Raw genomic sequence first — 24,539 nt, forward strand, 5'->3', positions numbered from 1 at the left:
GGGTTCTTGAAATCAGATTTAACTGTTTCAATAGACTAAAGAGGGTAAAAAAGCACATTAACATTTTACTGCCTCATTATATGCCAAATTCATCTGAATTTTTACATTGCTAATTCTTAAGATTAAGCTTTCGAGTGTGAATCTGAGTCGCTATTTGTTTGACAGTTGTGACAGGCGGTATGAAACTACAGTATGTTTGTTTCCCGACGGGCCGTGATTAATGTTGCACTACACAAAGAACAGCCATACGCGGGGTACTTTTAAACCCCCTCTGCTCAAAAAACTAAGCAAGCTATAATACAAGAATACGACAAATGTTTGTATTATACATCCGAATTTTCTTTTGCTTTTGTAACTACAGCTAAATTCGTTTACTTTAAAAAGCTTTTGTTTATTTACATGAATTCGGACTAGGTATGAATGCGTCACATAAAGAAATTCTACTTAAGCTCCGTTTAAAGCTCTCCGAAAACATTTCAGTAGACGATACAGTCCTCCAGTACCTGTACCAAGAGGGCGTTCTTACACAAAGTCACGTCGAGGAGATTCAGACGCTGGCATCGAATAAAAAGAGGACTTTAAAACTGTTAGATGTTCTTCCCACCAGAGGATCGACAGCCTTCGAACTGTTTCTCCAGTCTCTGGAGTTCGAGTATCCGTGGGTTAAGGAGGAGCTGGAGCAGGAACTGGACGCCAGCGGGCAACGGGACACTGGAGGCGCAATAGGTAAGTTTTACCCGGATATTTTTCGCACGCACACCACGCGTTACATCGTCCTGTGTCCAGTGTGTGTTGTGAATGGGGTGAAGGGGTGCAGTAAATACATAGAGACTCCGTATCCAGTATTAAATACCGTGTGAGCAAGTTTGTTTTGATGGGCAAAATCAACTGAAGATTTTTTGCCCTTTCAAAATTAATGTAAAAATAATCACACGGGAGATTGCACCGTTTTAACCCATTTTAAAAATCTGAAATAATCAGCTTCCCACTACATAGATATCGTAGTTACATCATTGAAAATTTACTTAAGGATTGCACTGCGTTTATCTTGGAGAACATGATCATATCTCACATTACCATAAGAATGAGACAAAGATTGAACTCTTTGGTGTGAATGCCAGGCGTTTTGTTTGGAAGAAACCAGGCATCGCTCATCACCAGGCCAATACCTTCCCTACAGTGAAGTATGGTGGTGGCAGCATCATGCTGTGGGGATGTTTTTCACCTGAAAGAGCTGAGAGACTAATCAGGATAGAGCGAAAAATGACTGCAGCAATGTACAGAGACTTCCTGGATGAAAATCTGTTCCCGAGCACTCTTAGAGCACCGTGAAAACTACATTAAAATACACAGAACCATACATTTTACACATAAATAAGAATTATAAATACACATCATGAAAATAAACATACCTTCTTGCGCTCACCACGGAATGCAAACATACAGCATGACAATCAATTCCTCTGTTATCTTACAAGTGGCCAAGACCAACTTCAGCAGTACACATGCAGCTCAAACTGGGTGACAAACTAATCCAGTGAACAACATAACATGAACGGCTCACTTGACAATCGAAACCTGCTGGACACATTAATCAAACTCCTCCTCCCGCGCAAACCACAGCACCACTCACAGGACAAAACACAAGACCACATGGACGACCCACATTGTAGAAAATACATAAATAAATATAATTAGAAATATTAATATTATTATTGTGTCAAGAAAAATGTGTATACGTGTGTGTACATTATAGCTATTCACTTTTAAGTAGCAGGCCTAGATTTTGTATCTTTCTATAATTAAGGGTTTAAATAGGGAATTCTGTTTAAGTGATTTCTGTTCCCCCACTCGTACTCTAACTCTTCGAACCAGACCATCACTTCCACAGTCGTTTCCATCATGCGCCCCAACTGCCACTGATTTCTTCATCTCTTGGCTGAATGACTGCTATTGGACAAGCCTTATTAAAACTTTATATGCTAGATATATGCTAGAGTGACTTGAGAATCTGTCCAGAAGAACTCTTTATCAATCTTCATGTTCAGCTCTGATTTCAGCAAAACACTCAGTCGAGCTGCAATCACAGCAGCTGAAAGTTATAAGCGAGCACTCCTTGTGACCTTTGATGGTGCAACCCTTGCCTTAGCCATGACGAAACTGTAATGTACTTTGTTGTGGGCATTCTTGTATCAAAGGTAGAAACAGGCACCATATACTACGGTACTAGCGTCAAAAAAATTGTGTTATTCGATGCTCACATTCTTGCCGAAGTGTGATGGAAAGTATCATCAAGGTATTAAAACTTCTCTCAGCCCTTTAAGACCTATCTTCCATTCCTCCCGACGTGGATGCAAGTCCTCGGGAAGTGGCTCATCCCATTCGATGCTCCTGCGACACAGCTCGAACACATTTTCCTCTCAAAATAAATGGGGTGACAAACCCCAACAGATTATACAAGGAGGCTGTGACTGAAAGAATGCTACAATGAGTATCAGGTTTGTTGTTCAAGTTTGCATCAAAGCTAAATTGGTCGCTTTCGATTAGCCACTGAATGCCCAGTGCATGTTCTACTGAGGCTGAATCTTGATTGAGGTCAAGGCGTCCAACACTAGTTGCTCTTTTGGATAGATCTACAGAGCCAAGAACTTCTCTCTTATTTGAATTTAACTTAATGGTGCTTCAACAATCAGCAAAGAGGCTTCTTGGATTGAAGGAACACTCACTAGCCCATCATCCACATAGAAACTGTTTGCCACAAAGGTTGCTGCAGAGGGGTAGAGTGCCTGTGTCAAATAGCTTAAATCAAAATTGGCACATTCTGGAGAAGAAGTAGCACCAAAAAGATGTACTACCATCTGATATTCTTTAGTCTCACAATCAAGATCTCCTTGCTCCCACCATAGAAACCTTAAATAGCTGCGATTCTCAGGTGTAACAAAGAATTGATGAAACATTCTTTCGATATCACGGGAATCGGCTCCCACCAGTGAATTAATCAGGTCAGGACCTCACAAAAGAGTGTCATTTAAGGATAAGCCACGAAATTTAGCTGAGCATTAAAAAAAAACTCTTAGCTTGCCAGGTTTCTTAGGATGGTACACACCATGATGTACACCATGGTGTACAGAATCTACAACAGAGTGAATTAAATAGATGTATTCATAGTTGGGGTCCTAGTGAACCGGAATTGATCTCTTCATCGATGGTAACTTGAAAGCACGTTGTAAGTCGCTCTGGATAAGGGCGTCTGCCAAATGCCGTAAATGTAAATGTAAATGTAAATGATGAGGTATACAGTACAGGCCAAAAGTTTGGACACACCTTCTCATTCAATGTGTTTCCTATATTTTCATGACCATTTACATTGGTAGATTCTCACTGAATGCATCAAAACTATGAATGAACACGTGGAGAACTGGCCTCTACAGTCACCAGACCTGAACGGTTTGGGGTGAGCTGGACCGCAGAGTGAAGGCAAAGGGGCCAACAAGTGCTAAACACCTTTGGGAACTCCTTCAAGACTGTTGGAAAACCATTTAAGGTGACAACCTGAGAAGGTGTGTCCAAACTTTTGGCCTGTACTCTCCCACCGCTGCCTCTGGAACTGGCTCTTAATCACCATTATTGATCACATCTTCCATAAAGGCCTTGTAATGATCATTTTAAAACCCTAGCTGCAGCCACCTTGACATACATGTCTACTTGCATTTTCTTCAGCTTAGTTGTCTCTTCTTCCAGCTTCAGCTCAACTTCAGCTTGCTTCTGCTTCATTTCAACCATCATCTGTGACTCATGAAGTTTCCATTCACCTTCAAGCTTGATGAGTTTAATCTGTTGATCTTGCATAGACTTTGCTTGTTCTAATTTAGCTGCAAGATCCACTTCTGCATCTGCTCGTTTACTGGAAGATTTGGAGTTAGCAGCAGATGCATTATCAAACCCCTCAGGCTCTTCTGAGATTGTTCCACCGAAGATAGATTGATATTCTTCTTTATTTAAAATCATCCTTTCCTTTTCAACATCTGTTTTAAAGGTACCAGGAACAAAACATGCTTCCATCCATATACTCACTAAATCACATATTTCAGTTGTCAGTGTATTACAAGCATCCAGTTTTTTCACAATCTCTGGAGTGTTAGTCGAATTGCGCTGGAGTGGCTCATAATTCTGATTTACACGATCAAATCCACGTTGAATGTGTTGAATTATTTTATCCAGATCCTCTTTCAAACAGAATTTTTTTAGACTTTTCCTACATTCCTTTGCAATTTGCTTCCAAGCTTCATAAGATTTCAAGAATGCTTTTACGTGTTTTTTAGCGTCTTCTTCACGCATCTGCTCGCCTCGTTTAGTGAATCGCCTCTCCCGAGAACCAGCGACTATTTCTTGCGTGAGGACTAAATTTTCTTCTGTTGGAGGTTCTTCAGATAAGTCTCTCTCATCAGTGGATTTACTTTTTACTACAGACACTGACATAATTATAATGATGCGATTTACAATTATTATGTGAATAACAAACTAAAAGTGAGCTATACCTTTAAGAGTGTTCTATTACCTTGCACTTTAGACATTAAAACATCAACAAAAAAATGAGCAATAGGCCGATCACAAATAAATATGGCTTACACTGCATTAAATATCCATGCTTATGCTTGCTTGATTTACACAGGCTTATCTAAACCATCACACAAAATTCATTTGCACTTGAAATAATGCCATTAAACATTCACTTCACTCACAACATCTGCATTCTCTGTTTACGCCGGTAGTGTTGTGAGCTTGCCGAACTTCACATGGATAACCATACATTTTACACATAAATAAGAATTATGAACACACATCATGAAAATAAACATACCTCGCAAAGGAATGCAAACATACAGCATGACAATCAATTCCTCTGTCATCTTTCAAGTGGCCAAGACCAACTTCGGCAATACACATGCAGCTCAAACTAATCCAGTGAACAACAAAACATCTCACAGCTCACTGAACAATCAACACCTGCTGGCCACATTAATCAAACCACAGCACCACCCACAGGACAAAACACAAGACCACACACACCACTCAATCACAAATACATAAAAGACCTACATTAGAGAAGAATATAAATAAATACAATAATAAATATTAATATTATTATTGTATAAAGAAAAATGTCAAAACCATAAAATGACAATTGTGGTCCTTTACATCTTAAATCTTAAAGATCTTAAAATGGCTGTGCACCAACGCTTCCCATGCAGTACAAACTGATGGAGTTTAAGAGGTGCTGAAAAAAGGAATGAGCAAAGCTGGATAGGTGTGCTAAGCTTTTAACATCATATTCAAAAAGACATGAGGCTGTAATTGCTGTACATGTGATTTCTCAGTGTTTTTATTTTTAATTTCCAAAACGTCAAGCAAACCTTTTTCATGTTGTCCTTGTGGGGTGTTGTGTGTAGAATTCTGAGGAAAGAAATGCATGCAATCAATTTCAGAATAAGGTTGTAACATAATAAAATGTGGAAAAAGTAATGTGCTGTCAATACTTTCTGGATTCACTGTATCTTATTGTGTCACGGCTCCTAATCTACTGCACAGATGCTCACAGGGCCGCGTACGAGGAAGAGATCGGCGTCCACTATAAACATATAATCCCCTAACACATTATTACCATCTTGTTATGTTAATATTGTTACGTTACTCTCTTCTGTCCATTCTAGCTGCAATAAAACCATAATTCTGGGGATATTGTATGTCTTTCTTGATCATCAATAGGCTGGAGCTTCCAAGTGAGGTGGGATGTCTGCATAAGCACTGTCAAACATGTTCCTGTTTCAGATGACTCTATGTTGAAAACCAAGGTTCTCTCCCCTGGTTCCAGAGCATTCTGGCGAGTGTGGAATGTACCATTTATGCTGGGAGTTTTGTATTGTAGAACAGAAATCTGAAACTGTTTGTATGTCAGACTCACTAGTTTAGTCAGATTTCTAAAATAAAAGGCTGATAATCAGTTATCATGTTTTTGTTTGTTTTCACAGTGCATCACTTTTTCCACATTGTTTTATGTTATAGCCTTATTCCAAATTTTTTTAAATTAATCAATTCTCAGGGTTCTATACATAACACACCATAAAGACAATGTGAACAAAGTTTACTTGAGATTTTGGCAAATTTTTAAAGTAACATTTTGTGTCACATTGCTCAACAGTGTTGTCACACTGGTCACACTCATATGGAAAAATAGACTGACCTTGTATCTTTAGTGCTATATCATTGAGAGATTTTACATGTGCTATTTCATATGCTTATTCATTATCATATGCATCTATTAATTTACAACATTCTGTGTAATGCATTTTTAATTGAGTGGGAGAACCCTCCTCTCATCAACAAAGAGAAAAGAAAAAATTTGTGTTACAAGGCCAGCGCTGCTTTCCATGGAAGCTGAATTGGTTCTCAGCACTGCTGCTGAGGCCAGGCATGCACTCCTCATCCTCCTTTCTAAGAAAAATATAATCAAAGCCATTTGTAGACGCCCCGTTCCACCCACCCTCGTCATCCCCCTCCCTCCTTCTGCAGAGCTGGAACTTTTATTGATGGGCTCTGCCATGGGTTGTAATGAATAGCAAGAGGGAGGTGACCTGAAAATGAAATAAATAACTGAGATGCAGTCCGCCGCCCACGATAGGATTTCTAGGAAAGACTGAAACAGGGAAGAAGCACTGAGGTGTGAAACCATTTTTTTGTGAAGACTTTTAATATGAAATGAACTCTCCCTGCTACGGTACTTTTTCTAGTCATATGGAGGACTGTCCTACTCTGTTCTTTTGCATTTGCCACAGCTGGTTTTTAACAATATCCATCTGTTGGTGTGTATTTATTTGCATAAAGAGCCAGTTGGAAATACTTCCCTTTTCTAACTGGCCTTTTTATCTACTTGTGTTCCAGAGTAGCAGAGCCCTACTAGAATAGAGCCTGAGAGTGAGGTTGCTGTTACTAACAATGGTTTGGGGTGTTTTCCAAGAAGTATTACTTTGGAAATGAAACACTGCACATGAAACACTTTTGGACCTACCATGGTGAATTGAAAAAGTGTAGTGTTATCTTGGAGCATGAACACCTGAATGAAACATGTAAGAGTCGTGAACAAGGCACAGAGCCAAGCTGGGAGATCTCAGGGTGTGTTTCTTTGAATGAGGCTAGAAGCAGGAATTCCTAACTGTGCTGGTTGTGTTTCTCCCCTTAGGCTGAATGAGGTAAATGCATTAATATTTGTCCATAAAAAAGCACCAGTTGGCGTGCAACTGTTCATTTGTTTTGCTTGGCATAAACACCCCTTTTCACTGTTCCTTTTTAGCACAGTCTGCTTTCCAGGAATCTTGGCACAGAGCATGCCTTTCAGTCAGAGGGACGGAGTCCTTGCTGTGGAGAAAGCTGCATGTGAGAAAGTGGGTGGAGAGTAAGAGGGTTCAGCTTAAAGTAGACACACCTACAGCACACAAACAGTGCAGATAATACAGTATGCCAGATTAAACACACTTGAAAAAAAAACAATATGTAGGCCATAGAAAGGTTTATGTCGACCTGTGAGGGTTTGATTTATGTGATACGGCAGGGCCGAGTGAAGCCGGAGGGTGATGTAAAGATGGTGGATGGTGTTGCCCTGGGAGCCAGTGGAACAACATAGAAAACCACTGCATTGAAATAGTGGAAAAAGTGAGGTTTTTTTCAGCCAATAGGTTTTTTTTTATCCCCAACAGCTTTTGTAAAATGTTTCAGTGCAAAACAAAACTGTCAAAAAGTCGTAATATTCAAAGCTTGGTAAGACCCATTGAGTCGTTTTTTGCAAAGACATAAGTCATATGAGCTTCACCTGTGACTAATAATGGATCAATTAGGTGTCAGGTGTGTATAAAAAGAACCCCAGTACACTAGACCTTCACATCAACTGCAACTACACCTCTGCAAACATGCCTAAGATTCATCCTGAGACTAAAGTGTTGATTATCAAGAGGCTGAAGATCAGATCCAGTGCTGATGTGGTCGACACCTTCAGTGTGTCTCAGCGTCAAGTACAGAAGATTTAAAAAAAGATTTGAAGAGACTGGAGACGTTTTTGACAAGCCCAGGTCAGGCAGACCCCGCAAGACAACTGCACGAGAGGACCACTTGTTTGCTCAAAAATCCAAGGCCAGCACATTTTCAGCTGTAGCCGAGCTCCACGAGACCTGGTTACCTGAAGTCCCTGTGTCAAGAGTTTGTCGGATTCTGTCTCAAAATGGCCTCCATGGTTGAATCAGTGCCCAGAAACCAGCACTAAACAATTGAAAAACAGGCCCACAGCCTGCTAAAAGGATGGACGCTGGAAAAGTGGATTTTTTTTCAGATTAATCTTCTGTTGAATTACACCACAGTTGCCACAAATATTGCAGGAGACCTACTGGAGCACACATGGATCCGAGATTCACCCAGAATACAGTGAAGTTTGGTGGCGGAAAAATCATGGTCTGGGGTTACATCCAGTATAGGGGTGGAAAGCAACATCAATAGTCTGAAACACCAAGAAATCTTAGCTACCTTTTATATTCCCAACCATAAAAGAGGCCAAATTCTGCAACAGGATGGTGCGCCATCACATACTTCCATCTCCACATCAAAGTTCCTCATGGCAAAGAGGATCAAATGCTCCAAGATTGGCCAGACCAGTCACGAGACATGAACATCATTGAGCATATGTGGGGTAGAATGAAAGAGGACTTTTGGACTTTTGTCTTGCCAAAATTTGACCTTTCAGTCTTGATTAAATGATAAATCTTTTTTTCAGTGAAACTAATTCATTTCAATGCATTAAACATCATTTGGTAGGGTTGTAGCTTTTCATATGAACTATTTCTAATACCAATTGATTAATTAAAAGCAGGTATTTCTACAAAATAGATAAGTCAGGGACTGTACAATATTTTTCAGTGGGCTTTGCCAGGACCTACAGTTGACACCCCCACACTTGACCCTTCTGCACACAAGGAAAAAACTCCAGGAGGGATAAAAAAAGAAAGGATGAAACGGAGTGATACAGAGAGGGACCCCCTTCCAGGGTAGCCTGCTAATGGTGTCAGTGCAGGGTTTGTGATGATTTGTCCAATAACAGAAAAAGTCCTACAGTTGTAGAGGTGGAGAAGTCCAAAGTGTACTCTAGTGTCATGGTGTACATTACGTGTCCATTATGATGTTACTTGACCATTTGAAAATCCCTGAAGCTTTATTTGTTACGGTGGTGACCCTCTGGTTCGTTTCATGCTAAGTTGTTGTTTTGGATTCATCTGGGTCTCTTCACTGGAGTCTGCCAGTAGTCTGTGCGCTTGATTCAGTGTCTCGGAGAGAACAAACTGAAGCAGCGGCATCATACAGTTAATACTGAAATACTGGTTATAGTGGTATATTTGTGCAACAGTGGCCCGGTACCCTAACTAGGACAGCCTAACGAGCGTGAATTTAACACTGTCTGTGTCTAACAGGGTGACTGTGTAATAAAGTGAACTTAATAAGTGCACTGTGTCTGGGACTTTAACAGAAGGCCAGAGAAAACAGATGTGTTTTCAGTTTAGATTTAAACACTGAGATTGTGTCTGAGTAGCGAACACTGACCAGCAAGCTGTTCCACAACTTCGGAGCTCTATATGAGAAGGATCTGCTCCCAGCTGTGACCTTCTGTATTTTGGGTACCAGTAGTGACCCCGCACCCGTTGATGTGGTGTGTGGCAGGGTGTGTGGTGGGTCACAAATAACTAAGAGCTTTAGAGCCTGGGTGATTCAGAATGATTCAGGGTGAGAGAAAAGATAACATTAAATGGCGATTCTCTGGAAAATGAAACCAAAATGCTAATCTTATAGTGTGGAGCATCCTTTAAATTCTAAAAAACTAAAGGTTTTGCAGACATTTGAAACACAGTTACCTCTCTCTCTCTTTTGGGGCAGTGGTGGCCTAGTGGTTAAGGAAATAGCTCTGTAATCAGAAGGTTGCCGGTCTGACTCCCGAGCCGCCATAGGTGCAACTGAGGTGCCACAGAGCAAAGCACCGTCCCAACACACACTGCTCCCCTGGCGCCTGTCATGGCTGCCCACTGCTCGCTAAAGGGTTACTTGTAAGTTGCTGAGGGAGACAAGTTGATGAAGGAGCTGAATCTAGCATGTGGAACGCACTTCAGTGACTGAGCGGAGTCACGTGACAGGATGTCCTTCAGTGGGTGTGCTCCAAACCCCATGACCCTGAACTGGGAAAACATAAAATGTAATGGATGATGCATAGCTATTTCTTGGTTTTGCTACATATTTTTACTAGCTTTTTTATTTTGTCTTGTTTGTTTATTTGGATTTTCTTTAGGATTTAGGATTGTATTTATAACACAGCTGCAAAAATCCGACTTCAACTTTTCAGACCCACATACACACACACACACACACACATACATATAAATAATATAATATAATATAAAAGTGTGTGTGTATATATTGTGTTAACTGTTTTAATTGTCGAGATTTTATATTTAAAAAAAAGATAAAACTCGCATCAACATATAGCATGTATCTTTCTCATTAGATTAGAGTGAAAATAATGAACAAAGTTTCTCTCACTGATCGTTGAAATGCCACAGCACAAATTCACATGCAGGTCCTAATCACCTAATCGCAGAGGTTTTCTGGGTTTGGAAGCAGGGGAAGGGTGGCCAGTGCCCACAGTCCTATTTCGGTTGTGACGGTCAGATCTTTGTTATGCTTTTTGTTGACAGTGCTTTTTTGTTTGTGTTTCCAGCCCATGTTCCTGTTTTTTTTATCATTAAAACATGTTGTGTGCCTGTGACTAAGTTGGTTGTCATTATTTCTAGTTCATTAGTTTTCTTTTTTAGCACCTCTGTGATACCATAAAGAAGGAAGCACTGGCACATAACATGGTGAAGTAAGTGAGTTAAACGTTAAAAAAAAGTAAATGGCTTGAGGGCTGAAACATAAACAGAAAAGGCACTTCTCTCTGGCAAGTTCCCACCTGACACAAAGCAATACTAAAACGGGCACAAAATCAATGGTAGTGAGGGAGGGCTCACTTTTAATTTTTTTACGCATGATCTAATTACATCTAATGGGAAAACACACATGAGTAATTAGAAAAGGCAGCATGCTGGTACCACATGGTACATCACACGTTCTACAGACTTGCTTCACACTGAAGTCCATCATTGGCCAAACAGTTATACTCTTTTGCATAATCCGAGAAAAAGAAATATAAGACTCCTTTACTGCCTCAAGTCTCAAAAAGGAACTTCAGTTGTCCCTTCATGCACTTTTTGTAAATGTTATTTAATTAATTACACAAATGATCTGTCCTTTCCCCTTTTTTTTAATTAATTTTCATGTACTTCATTGCACAACATGAATTCAATATGAGTGTCTAAGATTTAATGGATTTTTGGAAATTGATACACATTCGATCGATCCGATTTTGTTGCTGAGATGACATATATCCATCACATGCTGCATTGTTTGGAAGATTTTAATACATTCAGTATTTTCAATTTAAATTATTTAAGTATTTGTGATAAAAAAAATTGTAACAATATATTACTATAATGCTTCTGTCCTCCTTTACTTTGTGAAAAATTCTTATTTTACTTTTTTGTCCTGTGATATTAGGTCCTTGGATATTGATTTGTTTCCACCGCTATGCTGTCCCTTTTTATCAGTGAAGGCACTCATGTTAAGTGTCCACATGTGTGTGAAAATTGAGGTTGGACCTCTTGCCCTCTCCATGAAAAACTATTCCTAGAAAAAGTTGAAAATTTTGCCAAAGCTATGGGAATTTTTTTAACAGAGCAACGGGCTTTACAAAGACCTCCGTTTTCATCTGAGCCCCTAACTCATTTCATTTCCTTAATAAAAGTAATTAGCTTTTCCTCGAAAAACATTTTACCACCTCAACATTCCACTCCTCCCTCCCTCTATTGTTTTTTTCTTTCAATGCCTTGGTTGCGCATGTGCCTTGTCTAAAGAACTCCTCCTTTCATAAAGTCAGGTTTTTTAGCACATGTTAAGATTTGCTGTTTTCCAAGAAATTTAATTCCAAGTAGAAACCAAAATTCCAGAAGAAATTTTGATGGGCCTGTCTGGGCGTTTTTCGTAAGAGCGCGGGCATAACCTCCTGAGCTGGTCTCAGCTGTGAAATCAGGCGGTGTTATTAAAGTATCCAATAGAACAGGCAGTCACGTGAAATTTGTAGATGTTTAGAACATGTTAAAAAGACAGCATGTTAATGTTAGCATGCTAACATCAAAAATGCTAACAGGGTGTGGCCAAGGTGCTTCACATTAAATTTGGTGTTGTTTGGAGCATGTTTAAAAATGAGCATGTTAGCATGCTAATGCTATTATGCTAACATCAAAATTGCTAACAGGGTGTGGCCAAGATGCGTCACGGTAAATTTGTTGACGTTTGGAGCATGTTAGCATGCTAATGCTAGCATGCTAACATCAAAAACACTAAGAGATGGGTCACGTTAAATTTGGTGACATTTGGAGCATGTTTAAAAATTAGCATGTTAGCATGCTAATGCTATCATCCAAAATGTTAACAGGGTGTGCCCAAGAGTCGTCATGTTAAATTTGGTGACGTTTGGACAATGTCCAAAAAATTGGCATGTTAGCTCAAGGCTTGCATGTTAGTGGCCGAAGGACAGGGCGTCCCTAATAAAGTGGCCAAAGGACAGGGTGTCCCTAATAAAGTGGCTGTAGGACAGGGCGTCCTTTATAAAGTGGCTGAAGGACAGGGCGTCCCTACTAAAGTGACCGAAGGACCGGGCGTCCCTAATAAAGTGGCTGTAGGACAGAGCGTCCCTAATAAAGTGGCTGAAGGACAGGGCGTCCCTTATGAAATGGCCGAAGGACAGGGCGTCCTTAATAAAGTGGTTAAAGGACAGGGCGTCCCTACTAAAGTGACCGAAGGACCGGGTGTCCATAATAAAGTGGCTGTAGGACAGAGCATCCCTAATAAAGTGGCTGTAGGACAAGGTGTCCCTAATAAAGTGGCTGTAGGACAAGGCATCCCTAATAAAGTGGCCGAAGGACAAGGCGTCCTTAATAAAGTGGTTAAAGGACAGGTCGTCCCTAATAAAGTGGCTGTAGGACCGGGCGTCCCTAATAAAGTGGCTGAAGGACAGGGCGTCCTTTATGAAATGGCCGAAGGACAGGGCGTCCCTAATAAAGTGGCTGAAGGACAGGTCGTCCCTAATAAAGCAGCTGGGCGGTCTTAATAATGTGGCTGATTTGCATCCTAATGAAGCTGCTGGTTTGAGATTCCATTGAATCACAGTGCTGGCGCTGCTGCTGTATCAGTACCCCTTGTAGGACCCCCTTTGCTGGCAATGACACAGTAGCAGTACCACTTAAAAGGGGCCCCATTTTAACAATGCTACCAATGCTAAAATTAGCATTCAATACAGTTCAATGGGAAAATACCCTTTTTTGTTTTTCCAAAATTGTGCATGATCCGTAAATCAGACAGAGAGAAACCATATATCAAAACGTCGGTCTTGACGAGATCTACGAGACAACATTAAAAACTTTTTGTATGTCAAATTGTCTGGACACAAAGTCCAAAAAAGTTCAATTTTGGACTAGGATAATAAACGCGTTCCGAAAACGCTTTTTGGGGTATTGCACGCAGACCGTAAATCCGGCCGAGCCAAGCCATATGTCAAACCGTCCGGAACAAAAAGCCGCACGATGTGACATGAAAGACGTGTGTGTGCTGTGAACCGTGTCATTGCAAATTCTAAGAAACCAAAGTTTTTCACACTTTTAATGGTTTGGTCATGATTTGTGGCCATCCTGTAGTCCCCAATGAAGCAACCAATATGTCATTTTGTGCGTTTCACAGGCTTAGCGTGGCAGCCACAAATGCAAGACATGGCCTTTTTTGCCTTTTTCCCTATTTCCTATGTTTTCCTGACAACTGTTGGTGGTAGCAACACATCCAATATGTCAGATTGTCTCTAGCTTTTACGGCTGGTCACAGGGAGCTGAAAACCTCTTCCTCTGCACAATAGTAAATGGTACTTTTTACACTTTGAACACGATTTGTGGGCGAGCCGCATGACCTACCAAAACAAACAATATGTCAGGCCTTCGGCCTGACCTCTCCGTTGTTTCTGTGCGTTTCACATTCTTTGCGTGGCAGTCTTGAATGTAAGACATGTCCTTTTTTGCCATTTTCCCAGTTTTCCGGGCTTTCCAAACCCCCGTTGGTGGCACCGACTCGTCCCATATCTCAGATCGTAGGACTCGGCGAGGACTTTGGCCTCGCCTCGATTTTCGGGTCACTATCTTCAGTGGTTAGCCTCAGGGAGCCAAAAACGTGTTCCCTGCACAATAATAAATGGTCTGTCATTATGACAGCTCCAAATAATGATAGTAACAATAATATTAAGCTGACAATCATAAACATTTAACAAAAATGTTTTACAGAGAAAAAAATTAATACAGTCATGTCAAAAGAACAGCAACCAAACATATAGAGAATCACTACTCAGGCACCAGGCAGATCACATTTTTGTAATTTGTTGTTATAAACCAAGTTCATTTTTATAAAATTCAAATCTTTTGAATGGTTCTGTTCAATGGTTGAACAGAACACAAACTTTAGTAATCCTGTTGGAAGGTTCCTCCAGGACATTCAGTAGGATCATCACCACAACGTATATGTGATGTAGTGATGCAGAAAAATATACAGTAGTAGGTTAAACTGGCATGGAATAACTGATTCCACTGATGTAAGGGGCCAATTGCAATTCCAAATTGCATGACAGGTAAATCAGTCAACTTTGCATGTAAAAAGACTTGTTTTAATGCTGATCAGTTTATATGAGTTAAAACATACATCAAATAGTTCAAATATATATTTTTTCAACCGGTTCACAAACCCAGTGTAAAGTCAGTATGCACCGATCCAGCTTTCTTAGTTCCACTATTGATACCAATACCTGGAATTTGGATATCGGCCGATTCTGAGTACCGATCCAATAACATTATTTAAATAATAAACTGTCTTGTTGAGGGGAGAAGACTGTTCATGGGAAAATGAGACCTAAATATTCACTTAAATACTGTTTTATGTACTTAAAACACAATATAACAAACTTTTGTATACAATTATTAAATACACAATATTAAAAAGCACCAGGTGTCTTGGTTACAACATATTCAAAATTAACAGTATTTAATTCCAATAATAGAAAAAAGTGCAATAAATGTTAGGAATTAAAATTTACTTCGTAATTATTTGATTGATATCTCATATGTATCTGATTGGTGTATCCCTAATGTAAAACACTGTCTCATCCTACTGTTTCTGTTTTTTCCCCTAGTCCATCTCCCCCACATTTACCAGATGTGTCATGGCTTTTGGGTATAACTGCCTGCCAACCATGGAAAATCCTCTTTGTCTTGCCTCTGAGCTGTGGCAGTGTACCATACTAATCCTAGTTGTTTTCCAGGTCATGAAGTGCCGAGTTTGGAAAATGGACCACTTGGCTCATGTTTGACACATGGCAAATAAAAACGCTTGTGGTCGGTTGAAGGCCTCCCACCTTTTTTGTGTTATATCACATACAGTATTTGCGTTAATGCCCTGGAATACCCTGGACTATCAACAACTGTCAGATCTCTTGATGGATAATGGATGGAGAGATGAGAGGCTGCGCATGCATGCAGAGGGGGGGCGGGGGTGGGTGGGGGTGTTAACATGCTTGATTGTAAAACACACTGTAGGAATTGACATGTGTGCCATGTAGCATGCTAGCATTGACACCACCACAATCAGTCATTGGACCAGCCAACAAAGTTTTGATAAATTTGGCTTTATTACCATATTACCATGCCATGTTAGTATGCCATCATGAAAGAAGAAAGAATAAGTCAGGGAGAATTTTCATACATTGATTTCACTGAAGTGTGATTGACTTGGAGTTACCTTGTGATGTTTAAGTGTTTTATTTTTTTGAGCAGTGTATTTTTCAAGATTGTTGTAGAAATGACGATTAATCATTGCTTATGTCATGAGCTGAAAATCAGTTGCCGTCCTTGATTCCTCACAAATGTTTTCAAAAACACATTGAAATCTCTTGACATGGACTTTGCACTGCTGTCACTCCCTACTGTTCAAATATATTGCTGTGTATAAGGAAGTGGCAGCGGACCCATCCAAATCTGAAACTTATGAAAAAACACACAAATTATTATTTTATAATATTTTAAATAAATAAACAGGTTTTTGCAATTAATAACTAATATAATTAACTTACTCCCAGGACATTTGGTGCAGGGCAGGGACTCATCCAGGGTGGGGTGCCATCAAGCAACATCTAGCATTTAAAACCAATTTCCACTTAATTCAGTTCTATGTGTATGATGCATTGCAGTTCATGCATTTTGATTAGATTGATTTATTTTTTATTCATTGTTTGAAGGTTGTTCTGTAGGGACAGTGCAATGCAGAATGTAAACAGTTTCTTACCATAGGCAGAGGTGGGTAGAGTGGCCAAACAATTTACTCAAGTATGGGTAGCGTTAATTCAAAATAATAATACTCAGGTACAAGTAAAAAGTAGTCATCCAAGTATGTAGTGATAAGACTACTCAAGTACTATTTGATAACTTATACAATTTGTACTAATTAATGGACTAAATCTAGACAATGCTAATTCCTTCCTCTTTGAAAAATGTATAGTGGCCTAACAAAATGTTTACAAATGCTAAAAGGGTATCGAACCATCATATTCTGACATTGCTCCGAAAATGTTCGCTACAGGCCGCCCAGGTCTTTCTCTCATTCATTTCTGTAGGTCTGATGGCAATGTTGTGTATGCTTACTCTTTGCATATTCCGTAACTGCACACCCGCCATACAAATCCATGCTTAAAAAACGAATCATTGTTTACTTTGTGCATCACCACTTTGTAACATTGTTCATTGATTGGCTGTAAATTTTTTTGTATTGTACATCTGGCAAAACTGTTTCAGCTGCTCTGTTTCCCCCAGTTCGGGTGCATTGCCATGTCTGATTGGTGAAACTTGTTGCTACCCTCCTCTGGCCATAGGGAACAAGTAGAGGAAGTATTGACTATATTCACCTCCTCAGTGCCAACATGTGTGTGTCATGTGTTTTAGAGGTCGCATGAATTATATGCAGTAGAAGAGTCTGTGAAATTATGATCCACTTTCCCATTGAAGAACAGGTGGCATTCTCATGGAAATGATTTCTCCAAATCATAACTTTAAAATGTGAACCACACCATTCTTTTTCTGCTCTTGTTACATTCATGCTCAAACAGTATTTCTTACTCTTTCTTCCTATCACATTGTTCTCTCCCCAGAAACTTGGAGTGTTCCTGACTCTATTCTCCAGACTGTTCCATCTGACCAGCACCTAAATCAACTAGCATCTCGACTTGGCTCAGAATGGCAGACCATCCTGCTGGACCTAGGGCTGTCACCGGGAGCTGTTTATCGTTGCAGTGCCAACCACCCCTTCAGTGTGCAGAGCCAGATCCTGGCAGGTCTGATCCTTTGGAAACAGTCTTCAGGGAGAGTAGCCACATTCTATAGGCTTCTCCAGAGCCTACAGGCTGCAGCCCTTCACCCCTCCATTTTGAATGGGCTGTTTCCATAAGGAGCAATAAATTAACTTAATTGAACCTGACATGGCCTAACTTTAGATTATTCTTGTATTATGTATCTGGAATTTACTGGAATTCAGGCCTTTTCACCTTACTGGAAAAAGATGTGAACCAACCAAAGGAAGTTGGTCATCAGCTGGTTTAGCTTATGTTCATCAAGATGGAGTTAACATAACACTTGTATGGGGTTTTTTTTTTTTGTAAAGAGTGGCTTGAAGAATGTGATTGTAGTACTTGTTTTTGTTGGTCTGCATTGGTTTCTGTTTCACCTTTCACATATGAAACGACCCAAGGGACTGAAAGATTGTGTTTTATGCGAAGGTTTGAAATGTCATGTTGGATGATTGGAGAGTTTCATTTAATTGTTCAATTGATCATTTTTACTCGTCCTAGGAATTTCCTTATTTAATTTACTGCACACACCATATTTGTTGGCTTTTCACTAGGTTTAATTCATTCTCTTTAAATGAAACATGACATTCAATAGAATATTTCCATTAGTCACTCTGGCCAACATATGGTATCTTGATCTTTGGTGTTGATCCTCGATGGAGAAACAGATGCACAGACATAATTTTTTGCCCCGAGAAAGCAGTTTGTGTGAAATTAAGGTGGAATTAATGTTCTAAACAACTTGATTTTACATCAAACTTTTAATGTCCATAAATATGACAGGGGATACCTACCCTCACGTTAAGCTCATGCAGATTTGAGGGTTCCCCACATCTGCGGGGTTGCATCATGCAAGTTGTGGCTTTCTTTCACCAAAACACCATATCCATGGTGTTACATATACAAGAATTTGTGTATTTACTTACTTTGTTTAGGTATTTTATTATTTTTACATACTTTTTGTGAAACAAATTTGAGTGCAAGATAAGACCCAATGGCCCCCAAAGAGAATATCTTAGTTGTCAAAATATTAGATTCCACAGTTATTAAAACTGGCGACAGCAGCTAGATAATCCAAAAACACAGAAATCATATTTATTAACTTGATATGCAGACTGAAACCCACAAGAAGGTAAGATCCCCTTTGATTTTAAATGGGGAGAGATAATGTCTGGAGGGTTTAAAGGGATTTTGCCGATTTTTTAAACCCCTCCTCTGCCACAGAACTTGCCAGTAAATTTGTCCAAAATTGTCGGATTAAAAAACAACTGTTCCCTCATCTGACGTTTCCATGTTTTCTTTGAACTGTGTTGACATTATAGTGGTGTTTATGCACAAGGGTGTTCTTGATAGGGCACAGGTCACTTCCTAATCGCTCACTCATTAAGCTCTGAGTGGCAAGCTGAATCAACAGTGGTGTGTGTGTGTGTGTGTGTGTGTATATGTGTGTGTGTGAATTTATGTGGGTAAAGTTGAATGATTTATTTGTTCACAACCCCACTACTTTGCGCCAGTGACTCATTGTGGTGAGCATTAATGAAATGCTGCAGCTGATAATTTGTGAAAATGCTAACTAATACAGCTTCTCTTCCACTCGCTGCACTTTTGACTGTACCTAATCCTAACCCTATTGTCTACAGCTGTCTCAAGTGTGAAAGTGCATGATGGATTTGTAGTTTGACACAAAGCTGAAATGCACTATATTAATGTATATAAAACCATTCCTTGTCTTTCCATTTGGAACTTTTATTTTGAGACGTTGCATAACATCAAACGTGTGTGTGAAAGTTCACAGACAAACATAACTTAGTGAAAGTGGAGATTTCTAGATTTTTGTTGTTAAATCCAGCAAAGTTCAAGTATTGTCTGTGAAATACAGAACTCACTGCTAACTTTACTCAGGTGAAAAAAGTATGTTTTCTGCACAAGGGTGCAGAAGCACTGATTTAGAGCAAGGTGTGTGTTTTAATATAAGCTTACAAATTTCCTGGAAACATACTTAGTCATATACAACATAATAATTTTTAAGACGCTGAGTGAATGTACCTGGCAGATTTTCTAAATGTTTATCAAGTCAGATCGTAAAATCAACTTTTCCTGAATGATGACTGCCACTGTGCAGAACATGCTCAAACACAGCGCCTTTCAGAGGCTTCCAGAGGGACAAAAAAAAGTAGTTCACTTCAGGTCACCTCCGGCCCCATCTTTTCTCAGAAACGTAGGGGGGGGGAAAAATTCCATTGAAAAAAAAAAGAAAACCTCCCAACTACACACATGGCTCTGTGTCTGTCTCTGTCCTTAGTTCTTTGTGGTTGTCTGGACACAAAAATGTCAGATGCACTGTCATACACCCTCACACATCGCAAGACCACACTCAACTGACACTACTGGCAGACCCAAAATGGTCTTTTTGGCACTAAAATGTCCAACACTGGGATGCCTCAGAACTGAACCATGTACTTTTGGGGTGAAGAGGTGGTTTGAAGGGTTTGGTGTGATTAGAGGTCTTTCTATGAGCTGGCCTGCTCGCCTCCCATCTAATTTCCTTTGCTTGAGATGCATCCACAGGATGTAACCTTGCATTTCACACCACTCAGCTATCATGTGGCTACGGCACCGAGACCGTTTCCTGGGATCGCCAGGATATATGTATTTTCTGAGCCACAGTTTGATAACAGGTTTGGATCATGTTGGTCAAAACTTTTTACTTTTAAAGACTCTTATAGCCAATCAGATTTCCTGACCTCTCAAAAGTTCCACTTATCTCACTTATCTCCATAGACAATAATGCCGTGTGAGAGCGAATTCACATGTTTTAGTAATTGGAGTTATGTTTATTTCTTATTAAATTATTAAACGGTATTATATATTTCAATTCTGCCAAAATACTACTCCAGTGACAATTCTGCCACATGCTTTGAAATGAGTTATTAAATGGGATTTTCTTTAAAGTGGTCAATGCTCAGTTGCCATGGTTTGAGAACCACTGCTCTTTCGCTTCCAAAATACTAATGCCAAGTTCTCAATCTTGAACATTTCCTGGCGCTTTGGTCCCACGGCTTTGTCATGTGTTCCCCTGATAACCTGATTGCATTTGCACTTACAGGGTTTGGAAATGAAGGGTGAAACACATTGCTCGACATTGTGCAACTAACGTGGTTTAATAACAAAAAAATTTACAATGACACAATCAGAAAAAACGTAGCAGATAACCTGGACTAAACACATTGAGAACAGAGGATTCAAGGGATTCAAACCATTTATAGTCATGTGTAAGAGATAAATTACACTTATACAAAATACAAAATTCTTTCTTTGCTGCCAAATACAAATGCAGAGTTAGGTTAAGTTTAATATAAATAGGATAAAAAAAATTGGTGAGATATGTTGTGTTGTTGTTGTGTAGATATGAATAAATATTAACTGCAATATAGTGCCAAAGAAATTACAATATGATGTGCAGATGTGCAAGGAGCAGAAAATTACACTATGAGGTAGACACAAAGAGCTTAATCAGTCTTACTGCAAAAAAAAAAAAAGTACCAGATTTAATGCATGACAGGCATGCAGTGCACAGTCTTCTTTGGAAAGGTCCTAATCACCTGCACCCGATGAGCAGATCCATGCAATCATATGAAATGGGTGTCAGCTGACTAGCCCAGTGACACCCATGCATCACAGCATGACAGTTCACGTTCTCCAAAGTGGGTGTTGCACCTGGACTCTTCTTGTTAAAGCTGTCAGACACAGCTCAGACACAAATTTATTTTTCCATTAAAACACATGGTTATGGCCACACTGTGCATGGTTATTGCATGGTTATTGCAACTGAGCAAAGAACCGTCCCAACACACTGCTCCCAGGGCGCATTTCACGGCTGCCCACTGCTCACCAAGGATGACTGGATAAAAGCATGCATTGTGAGCTGTAATGTCTTATATTTTAATACTATTAGCAAATGGCTGCGATATAACAAAGTGTGAAAAAATTAAGGGGGTCTGAATACTTTCCGTACCCACTGTACATTGGGTTCCATTAAAAGTAATTTGGCCGACCATGACAATAAAATGTGACTGCTGAAGTATTTGATGTGGAATGAATTAATCTCAACATAATAACATAGTAAGCTACACTTCAATGTAGTGAATAATGGAAATTTTTTATTATGTGGTCATATATTTACAGAAATTAATAGTTAAATAGTACATTTATTACAGTGATATTCAGCAAATTTCCCAGAAGAGGCCACCTGAAACCATTCTGGTTAAATATTTCTGCATGAGTTTGAATTGCATGGCTACCCATACCACTGTTCCAGGACAAACCAGTGTTACTGCATGACGCCAAACTGCTGAGGTAGGGAGCTTTTTTTTTTAGAACTGCAATAATCTATTCATTTGTTTCTATTCTCTTCCAGTGAGACTGACATTATGTTACCCCATTAAAAGGTAAAATGTTTTTGTAGATGGGCACCAGGTTCCCCAGGATGTTACACCTGCTGTTGAGGCATCAATACACAGTGAAAGCTTGGATTGTATCTAGATGCCTTGTGTTCAAAGGGAGATAGTCTGCATATGTGTGTGTGTATGAGTGTGTTTGGGTCTGCAGTCTGCACACATGCACACATTAGTCAGATAATCTGGTTGAAAGCCTAACTGTCAGGCTTATCCTCATTAAAATGTTAATGCACTCTACAAATACCACAGTATGAGCATGAGCCCTGACTATTGTAGCAGCATTTTGGGCTGAATGTAATGTTATCAGTTACTGAGTTAGGGTGGTAGTAGCCTAGTTGGTAAGACAGCCGCATATGAACTAGAAGACCACAAAGTCACAGTCACAGTTTCAAATCCCACTTACTACCATTTTATTCCTAAACAAGACACTAAACCCTGAGTGGCTCCAAGGGGATTGTCCCTATAACTACTTATTGTAAGTCACTCTGGATAAGGGTATCTGAAAAATACTGTAAATGTATTATAGCAGGAATTATGCGTCTAAGCAAAAGGGGCAGGCAAACTCAAGATCAATGGCAGGCGAAGGTTGTGGTAACAAGGCAGAGTCCGTCAGGCATTCGTCATAACAAAAGGGGCAGGCAAAGCTCTAGGTCAGGGACAGGTAAAAGTTGTGGTCATAAGTTATAATCAGTTGGGCATGGGTAAAGAAGGCAGCGTCTCCTCTGGGTCACCTGGCTTTTATACTCGGCGCTGCCTGCTCTCACTTCCGCTTCCGGGTCGCTGTCTCCCCGGCTGGTCTGGCGCTCTCTGGTGGGCTGGAGATGTATTGGCTGTGACAGTCACTGATCAATGCACCATCCCCACACACAGCTCCCCGGGTGCTTTCATTGTCTTATATAGACAGGTGTGTGGCTTTCCTAATCAGAATCATAAAACTTTATTAATCCCGAAAGAAATTGCTTATGTGTCACATCGGCGAGCTGATGTGTTAAGTAACAGCAGATACGGGACAAAATGGGAAACAAGGAATTATTAATAAATACAAATCAAAATGGCGCGATGGCCGAAAACAGGGGAAAAGTGGGGAGAACTTAAACAAAGCTGCAGGCGTGTGGCGATTGCCATAACGCAAAACTACACACATAGGTTACCAGGTTCACAACAGAGTTCACAAAGAATGTTGCTGCTGCCGACGGGGAGCTGCATGGCACCTTTTAACTCCTGTCTTGATTGGCTGCAGCTTGAGAAACACCTAGGCCCAAACCTGACATATGCTACAACTCTACAAAGAAAGGCATACAATGTATATACAATGTATGTACAAGACATACAACAAGTGTACAGAGAGACAGACATAAATTTATGAGTATAAATAAAAATCAGCCCCAGAATCATCAATGTGGAGGGCAGCAGTACCACATCCCTGCCTGATGACTTCGACTTATTTCCAAATGCTGGCTCTGATGCCCCGGCTGAAGAAAGATTACTTTTGTTTCCAAAGCTGTCCTCCTTTTGAATTCCTGACATCCCCCAAAACCATTATCACCTCACACACTCCCTCCTCCCACCCTAGGTCTACTCAGATTTGAGTTTCTCATTTTTCACTTTTTAAAAATTATGCACCTTATTGATTCTGTAATGTACAGATATTTATCATAGTTCAACACACATAAAATTGTTATTGTGTGTCATCTGTTGTGTCTAATGCTTTTTTTCAGGTCCTCGCCAACATTAGATAATTTTAAAATCATAATTGAAAACTATTTTTTATTAATTAGCTTTTAACTATGAATATGTGTTTCTGTGACAGTTTTTTAATTGTTATGTACTCATTCGTTTAATTTATGAGATGGGTGGGCAAGTCCATTCTTTAGTTAATTGTGGAGACCGTGACTCGGAGATCATCCTCCACGTTCAGTCACGACCTGTATTTATTTTCAATGTACGTGAGTGCCGAAAAAGTCTTTTTGCACAAGTAGGTAGTGCAAAAAAGCATCAGTACATCCATAATGACCTTGGATAGTTGTGGGTATTCCATGTCTACTGAAATCCAAAACTCATCCAGAGTCTTGGAATTAAACACTGTCTTCAAGGTTTGGTCGCATGACAGCTCAACCAATGTGTCCTCCATGTCAAATGTCAGATGATTTGCCCTCGTTACAGTGAATGGTGATCTTATCCAGTTGTTTTGGAGCTGTTTCTGGGAAATACCTGTGTTTCAGGAGGGCTTGAAGGTGGGATGTCATAGACTTCTTCACTATGTTAACTCTCAGTTCGTTTCCCTCCATGAATTCATCCAGCTCAGAAAACACATTAATCCTTCCTATTTAAACTCGAGTCCAGTTTTCTCTTGAATGTGTGAATTTTATAATTTAGCGCAATTATGTGTGTGTTCTCACCTTGCAATGACATATTAAGACCATTAATTTTTTCAAATATGCAAGCCAAATATGCTAGCCTTGTCAGGATCAGTGAGGTGA

The 24,539-nt window shown here is 39.8% G+C and overlaps 1 protein-coding gene across 1 annotated transcript; it reads left to right on the plus strand.

The window, feature by feature from the left end:
* Positions 1 to 236: 236 nt before the first annotated feature.
* Positions 237 to 18,881, plus strand: cradd (CARD and death domain containing adaptor protein). Its single transcript, XM_028955015.1, has 2 exons — positions 237 to 726; positions 17,408 to 18,881. The coding sequence occupies exons 1-2, from the start codon at positions 417 to 419 to the stop codon at positions 17,701 to 17,703; spliced, it is 606 nt and encodes a 201-aa protein (XP_028810848.1). The 5' UTR covers positions 237 to 416; the 3' UTR covers positions 17,704 to 18,881.
* The last annotated feature ends 5,658 nt before the right edge of the window (positions 18,882 to 24,539 follow it).

Source organism: Denticeps clupeoides, chromosome 15, assembly GCF_900700375.1.
Source record: "Denticeps clupeoides chromosome 15, fDenClu1.1, whole genome shotgun sequence".
Lineage (NCBI taxonomy): Eukaryota > Metazoa > Chordata > Actinopteri > Clupeiformes > Denticipitidae > Denticeps > Denticeps clupeoides.

Bases quoted from the DNA above. Each gene is read 5' to 3' on its own strand.
- cradd (XM_028955015.1), top strand. From the start codon at position 417: ATGAATGCGTCACATAAAGAAATTCTACTTAAGCTCCGTTTAAAGCTC. The intron at 727-17,407 runs GTAAGTTTTACC...TTCTCTCCCCAG, and splicing joins GGACACTGGAGGCGCAATAG to AAACTTGGAGTGTTCCTGAC.